The sequence below is a fragment of the Diceros bicornis genome, chromosome 17 (assembly GCF_020826845.1).
Source record: "Diceros bicornis minor isolate mBicDic1 chromosome 17, mDicBic1.mat.cur, whole genome shotgun sequence".
NCBI classification, from domain to species: Eukaryota; Metazoa; Chordata; class Mammalia; order Perissodactyla; family Rhinocerotidae; genus Diceros; species Diceros bicornis.
Genome location: NC_080756.1, coordinates 29,031,587 through 29,039,663, shown reverse-complemented (window position 1 = coordinate 29,039,663; position 8,077 = coordinate 29,031,587). Strand labels below are relative to the sequence as shown.

At 32.8% G+C, this 8,077-nt stretch overlaps 1 protein-coding gene across 1 annotated transcript in view; it reads right to left on the bottom strand.

Annotated features, from left to right (window-relative positions):
- Positions 1–2,994: 2,994 nt before the first annotated feature.
- Positions 2,995–8,077, bottom strand: part of ABCD2 (ATP binding cassette subfamily D member 2) — a 55,707-nt gene continuing 50,624 nt past the window's right edge. Inside the window, exon 10 of the mRNA XM_058558511.1 lies at positions 2,995–5,894. Within this exon, the coding sequence (XP_058414494.1) occupies positions 5,675–5,894 (220 nt within the window). The 3' untranslated portion in view covers positions 2,995–5,674. The remainder of the gene's footprint in view (positions 5,895–8,077) is intronic.

The window sequence follows — 8,077 nt, the reverse complement described above, 5'->3', positions numbered from 1 at the left end:
GTTATAGTTTTTATCACAACAAAAAAAATTCTTCAGTTACTTACATCCTCAAAATCATTATGCTGTTTCTGTATTAAACTTCTAAGAAGGACATACATTAACCTCATTTACTCAAACCCCACTTATATGGATCTTGGAAACTTGTCCCATATTGACCAACAAGCTAGCCCAAACAAGGGGACTTGAACACTTGCTTCATCAATCTTCTTCACTCTTGAATTATCAATATCTGCATGTTGCAAAAGGTCCCATTATATTACTTTCTCAGTGTCATCTGATGATAGGACCTCTTTTGTCCCATCCCTATGTGAGTCCTGAGATACTTTTCTAGTGTAAACTTTTCTACTTTTATACATTTACATAATGTCTAGGCCCAATACATTATAATCATTGTCTAATATATTCAATACATAAAAATTAAATAATATATTTCATATACAAGGTTGCCTCCTATCTTGTATAGATTAAACTATAATTAAATGGTATAGCCAAGTGAATATTATTTAGTATTTAATATTTGATTGCTTCATTGCTGCATAATCTATTTTATAGACAGTAAATCACATAAAAACATGTAAAGTGAATATTTAATCATCGTATCTTCTACATCATATCTACTTCTACTTCTACTAATCATCAATACTTCTACAAGTATTGAGATAGAGCACATAATTTTAAATATGTTTAATGCCAGAAGTCTTGTGTATTCACTTTTATAATTATTGATTTTTTTTTTTTTTTTTTTTTTGCTTTTTAGAACTTTCTTGCTATAGCTATCTCATTTTGTATTAACACGAGAGAAATACTTTTCATTGTACAAAACTGGCTCACTTTACATGATCTAAACTTGAGAAGCTACTGTTTCTCAGGTTTCAAGACCACATGCTAAATGTATGGGAGCACCTACTGGTGAAGGATGTTATAGTCCTAGAGACTGGTCTTATTGGACCTTGTAACTTAGACCAAGTTGGAAGGCATGAGGAGTGTGAAGCCCTTAAGTGTATAATCAAAGGAATCGTGCTGCCAGAAAATACTTATTGCTTAAATGTGGCAACAGTGGTCTTAGGAAATATAAGAATTGAAAAGATACTATAAAACAAATATGCCATTTAGATGGGACCACATCTCACAGGTATACAATTGTTCAGTATTGATATACTAAAATGTTTCATGAGGGCTGAGACCAGGTCTGTCTTGTTCACTTCTGAATCCCTAGCACAATAACTGGTACACTGAATGTGTCAATAAATATTTACCAAACCAATGAATGTTAAGCAGTTTGGATATTTCTTCCTCAAAACATTTGAAAATTTGCCTTTTGTTCTCCTCCCACAGGATCACCTCCATCATTTATAATAAAAACAATGAAAAATATAATTTGTATGAGAAATTTCCTTTTTAGATGGAAAAAATGCATCTGTTTGGTTAACCAGAAACCTTGAGCCAGTTTATATACTTACAGCATTAGAGTTAAAAACAGTAATAATGAAAAATGACCTAAACTAATTAAAAAGAAGGTGGTGGGGAGTTGAATAGGCTTTGTAATCAAATATCGCTAGGTTCAAATTTCAGCTCTATAGTTTAGTAGCTGTATGAGGTTGGATGAATTACTTAACCTTTCTGTCCTCACTTTCCTTTTATTAAATTAGAGTTTTGTGAAGATTTAATGAGTCAATGTATATGCAATGCTTTGTGCCTACTTGGTAAATAATAAACAGCAGCTATTGACTTTTTGTCTAAGGGTACTCATTTTCCTAATTTTCAATGGCCTATAAGATTCTTGGGACAGGGACCATATTTTATTTATTCCTAGAACCTGGCACAATGCATGGCATAGGTTAGTACTTAATAAATGTGTTGAATTAATAAAGAAAATAAATATTTAAGCAAATATTTGGTGACTATTGTGCATAGTACTCCACAAGGTTGTGCACCAAACGACTTATAACTGAGGTGTATGTAGACATATACCCAACAGAGTCATTTAAAATATAGAAATAAGGCATTTTCTACCACAGGAATAATTTGTAATTCCTTTGATTAATCAAGTTTTTTTCATGATGATTAAGGAATTCACAAGGAATGCTGAGCTCAAGCAACCACACATTGAATGGAGACTATATTATAGTGTATTCACACATGGCTACATTCTAGTTTAGCTACACAGTGATTTTTACTATTAAGGACATTTTTTTCATTTGCTTTCATTAACACAAACCCTGCTCATAAGTGTAGATAATTGGTTTTGAAAATTTCACAATAAAAACTGTAAAGCAGTTCTGTACTTGGTAATCAGGAAAGGCACAAAAAGTGAAGAAGGGATTTGCTTTTAATAAAAATATTTTATACATCCACCTGAAAGTTCTCATATGGCAAATATTACAAGTATATATCTAAATGTATATCAGCAGAACTATAAACACGCTTGGTTATGTGAAAGTACTTTACACTTCTAAATGAGAATAATTTGTGCCTATAAAGTAATTATATTAAAGGCATCTCTTTTAATCAATGGCTTAATAATCATTACCATTTTCTGCACATCTCAGAAGTGTGTAACATTCTCTGGATTTGGGTTCCAATGTGTAATGAATTTTTCTAGGTTTATGGAATCAAATAACTATTCCAAACAGATTTTAATAGGCTAACCCTATTGCCAAATATGAAATTATACTTGGAGCCAAAGTCTCAAATAAAAAACTAACATGTCTTTTATACCTTTACTGGCAGAGAAAATTTGACACGAACACCAAATTACTATCAAGGGAAAACCATTCCCATTGTAGACACATGTAAACTTGGGTTGAATTTCAAGATATATCATTCTCCTTGAAATTACTGGAGAGGGATTTTTACACGTTATCTTGTTTACAAGAACACACACTATTTTAGACTCATGCTTGGCATAACACTTCATGCCGTAGAAACATAATGCAACATTTTCATAGAACGCAACTTATTTTCAAAGTTTAAAAGTTAATTAAAAAATGCACATTTAAAAATCAAGCTCCATAAACTTATAGCTTTCTTTGACCAAAAAAAAAAAACAAAAACAAAACCCCAAAAAACAGAAGCCAAAAGTTTGGGCAAATAGATAACATGGTAAAAGCTGTTTGAAAATTGAAATATCCTTTCTCTTTCCTTTCCTTGCCTATTTCTTGCTATATTCAAAGATGGCTATTTGGTTTCTCAATCTTGTTCACGTTTTTCATAAAATACAACTATAAGAATAGTAGAATATGGTATACTCATTGGACCATTTTGAAAACAGTTAAATGGAACATAAACACAAATTCAAATCCCAAATTTTTTTCCCCTCCAAGTTAGAGGACATTGGTCCTGGAATAAAATTCAGCAAATAAGTAGGCACAAAAAGGCTCATGGAAAACATGTTCTTCTTAGAACTCTAACATTTAAATTGCAGTGTGTATAGCTTTTAGTACATAATTTTAAATGTCCCTGACTCCTGTACATTATAAATAGTAAGTCTTATTTACTTCAGCTCATTTTTAGGATATATTAAGTGAGGGCTAATTACAAATCTAATATTTGTTTTGGCATTCCTTTAAAGTTTCAAAATACAATATATTGGTTCCTAAATGCTTTATTTTTCAAATTATGAAAATTATGCACATGTTACAAATGAGGACTTTTCATTTTCTTCCTGCATCTTTAAAAGTTAACTTAAGACACTTGCCTCAGACTTTTCCCTACAGCAGTATAAACTGGAAAGCTGCTAATATAGAAGTTAAGATTAATGGATAATTTTTATCAAGTTTAAGTTTTGGTTCCACACATTTTTTTTTAACCTTTGATACCTGCCTACTTTTCTAATAGGAAGTAGTGGTAACTGACAAATGAATAAATGAGTAGCTAATGATACTAACAGAAAAACTTAGACGTATGTACTGATTATCATTTTATATTGCATTTCTTCATGTAAGATGGTTACATTTATTGATGATTAAAAATGTCCTCGTTAGCATGGCAGAATTGAAAAGGTGAAAATGTCATGATGTTCTATTCCAGTCGTCATGAATGACTTCCTGGTACTCTACCGCCTAAAAAAGTCTGAGAATCACTGACTTAGCATCCATTATGGCTGTGTCTAATAATGCAAATAAAATCCTAAATCATTAACAACTGATCATTCCCATTTTTCCTGGCCTATCAACATGGTAGCATAGGCAGTAGGAGATTAAAATGCCAGTCTTGGCTATTGTACTTCCAGCTTCAGGGCACATAAAGAGATAAGATTTATTTCCTAAAACTATTCCATACAGATTCTTTCTTACTATGTTCAATAAATATTAAATTTACCTATCACAATTAATTCCCCTTTTCATTGCTGGCTGTAGAGGTATATTTATATTGAGTACAAGTGCAGAGTTGCTGAAAGATTTGCTAACTTTCTTGGCTAATTTTAAACCACAGACCAATGGCCTTTCCACTTTGTACTTAATTTCTATATCTTGCAAATGATAACCAAATAACTGTAACACTAACATTACCAAATTTATTTTCTTTTCAACAGCTCATCTAACTTTTATTGATATTATAGCCCAGTTAGATTTCAAGGATGATAGTGGAAGTAGCACTGAACCAGGGAATCAGGGGAACTTCATTTGATCCCTGGATCTGTCCCTAAATAAACTGCATAATTAGGGCAAGTCTGAGTGTACATTTTCTCAAAAACAAGCTAGAAAAATAATATCTACCTCAAAAGATTGTCACAAGGATTAAAATGAAAGGATGTAAATGAGGATTTGAAATTATAAAGTCTTATTCCAATGTATGATATTACTACTGTGATTTGGAGAATCCCTGTATTCTGTTATAGCACTGCTATTTTAAAAAGGTGGTGGACTCCTCCTTGGAGCACAAAAACAAGCCGAGTATTTCTGGACAAAAGTTGCAATAGATAATGCTTCCAAGTAAAGTAAAGCTGAGACAAACATTGTTTGGATACTCCTTTTCTATATTGGCAATTCTCTTTTTAAAATGAAAGAGCTTGTGAACAAATATGTAAGATTCTCATAAAGCTAATTTATATGCCCACATTAAGATGCTCAAAATCTAAAATTAAAAAAATATGGCATTTTATACATGTATAGCCATGCTTCTTTCTTTCAACCACTGCCATTAAAAGAATTTTTTTCATATTGAAATTATTTATCAAACTGTCAGCTATTTTGTATACAGGTTTAGTTGACCACTAGCAATGATGAACATGAATTCTAGCTATTAAACCTAATGACCATAAATGGACTGAAATGTTACTCAAACTTCTAGTTCTCTGTACCTGGTTTCAACTAAAATGCTGCTCCTCAGTTGTTCCATTCTCAAGATATCTCCCGTGTTTGTTAAGAACTTTAGGCACATCACATACACATAGTAAATCTGGTATTCATCATGAATTCACCTAGAAAATCCTGTTTTACAGGTGAATTAGGCTTTCACTAGGAAATAGTATAAGCCATAATGACTAATCTTACATAGCACATTTTGTTTATTTTTTTCTGACAGACCATATATTTCCTTGACGCTAAAATCTCATAAAACATTTCTTGCTGCCTTTTTTTCTCTGTGCTTAGCTTAACACAATGCATGCACTATAACAGAGTGTCTCTGAGCCTTTACCTAAAAATTAACTTTTAAAATATGTCAAAACAAATTAGTATGTCTCATCTTCATTTTTGATTGTTTTCAGCACAGAGTCTTCTCCCAAAATTTTACATAGTTCATTGAGTCTCTGCTGCATTTTGGGAATCCCAGCTAGCTGAGATTCTAGCTTTTGCTTTTCTTCACTCAGTGTTAAACGGATAGCAGTATCCAATTGTTCAAAGCGCCAACCTCCTTCACCATCAAACTGTAATAAATGAGTGTGGTATTTCCTGCATAATTAAAATGAAATAATATTATTAGCAATAATTGGGAAAAACCATTTTAGTTATAGGTTGATCATTCTAATTGATATTCAAAGACAAATTTTAAGTAAGGTGCCTATTTTACATTTTATTTTCAAGAATGCCCCAAAGGTCAAATATTGTGATTTTTTTTTTTCACTCCAGAAGTCATTAATCTCTAGGAAATACTATTGCTTATATTAAATTCATTTCACATTCTGAATATATATGATTTGCAAAGGAAGACATGCTGTTGCATCTGTTTAATTTATCTTCATAACCTAGTCTGGCTCCTGAATAAATATCAAAGCACACTTAGAATGAGAATAATGAAAGGAAGTTGAGAGAAGAAAGTAAAAATTTAAAAGGTTATACAGAAAAACTAAGAAAAATAAAGAAAATAGAATATCAATTCATTAATACACCATCCTCTGAAAATGAGTTATTCTACATAAGTAAAAATTTCTTAATAAAGTTTTAAAACATTTTTTAAAAATGAGCTCTTTGAGAGAAATCTTTTAGAGATACTTCCATGCCACCATATAATTTAACCTCCTTTCTCATGGCTCAGGTTCATAATTAGGAACTTCAGAGAGGTATAGAGATGATTTTATCTTCTTTTTGTTTATTTATCTATTTTTGGTGAGGAAGATTGGCCCTGAGCTAACATCTGTTGCCAATCTTCCTATTTTTGCTTGAGGAAGAGTGGCCCTGGGCAATCCATGGCAAGCTTTCTCTATTTTGCATGTGCGTTGCCGCCACAGGATGGCTTGATGAATGGTGTAGATCTGTGCCTGGGATCTGAACTTGTGAACCCTGGGCCGCTGAAGCAGAGAATGCCAAACTTAACCACTACGCCACTGGGCTGGCCCCATAGAGATGATTTTATTGATGATACAAGAGACAATCCATCTTCTCCTAAAGGGAGGCTCAGGTCCCCAGGCTCTGGGATTTGTGGGGGATGTGTGGAGAGAGTAACGCTGTCAGAGCTGGCCTTGCGTGACTGAGCCACTGCGTTTTGTCACCATGCTGAAGTGGCCTATGTTCTTATGTGTCCTCAGATTCTCTGTCTTTCCCTTATAGTGTTCCTCACTTCTTGTTTTCTTTTAAGCTCTCATCTGTCACTCTTTACTATGATCAGTGGGCTTATTTCAAGTAGCTTTTACCTCCTTTTTTTTTAATTGAGATATGATTCACATACCATAAATTGATCCTTTTAATGTGTAAAATTCAGTGATTTTTAGTATATTCATGAGCTCATACAACCATCACCACTATCCAATTCCAGAATATTTTCTTCGCCCCCAAAAGAAACCCCATACATTAGCAGTCCCTCCCCATATCCCCTTCTGCTCAGCTCCTGCCAACCACCAATCTCCTTTCTGTCTCTATGGATTTGTCTATCCTGGATGTTTCATATACATGGAATCACACAACATGTGGCTTTTTGTGACTGACTTCTTTCACTTAACAGAATGATTTCTAAGTTCATCTAGTTGTAGCACGTATTAGTATGTCATTTGTTTTTATGGCTGAATAATACACCATTGTACGGTATTGCATATTTTGTTTACCTATTCATCAATTGACGGACATTTGGATTTCATCCCATTTTGATTGAACAGTTTTAACATGCTGTAAAATGAGAAAACTAAGCTAGGTTAAACCATGGTCTAAAAGACTAAAATCAATCTGAAGCTGATGGTTGAAGTTCATATGTCTGATAACATATGACAGAGATTAATAATCTTTTCCATATACTTTTGAGTATCTACTATGTTTAGGTTCTGGAGTTTTTCAAAAATTCGATCTCCCAACAGATGAGACCTTATGAAAATTAAATTGAAAACAATGTATTTCTATGTCAAGGGAAAAAATAAAAATGTGAAAATACTGCTACTAAAATATGAGAGTTAAAACACAAGTAATGGAAAAACAAAAGAAAGATGGTTGTATGACAAAGAGAAATAATGGTAAAAAAAAAATCATTTTGTTTATTTCATTCTCAACTTTTCTTGGGCTTTCCTAGTCTTGGGACTACAAGCATGAGCAACTTTAGAATGTGGTAGTTCAGATCTTGGGCAACTTCCACCTTTAATGTATAATGAAAGTCTGGCTTATCACTCCAGTCCTACAACATTATTTGACTTCCACGTGGGAGGAAGAAACTG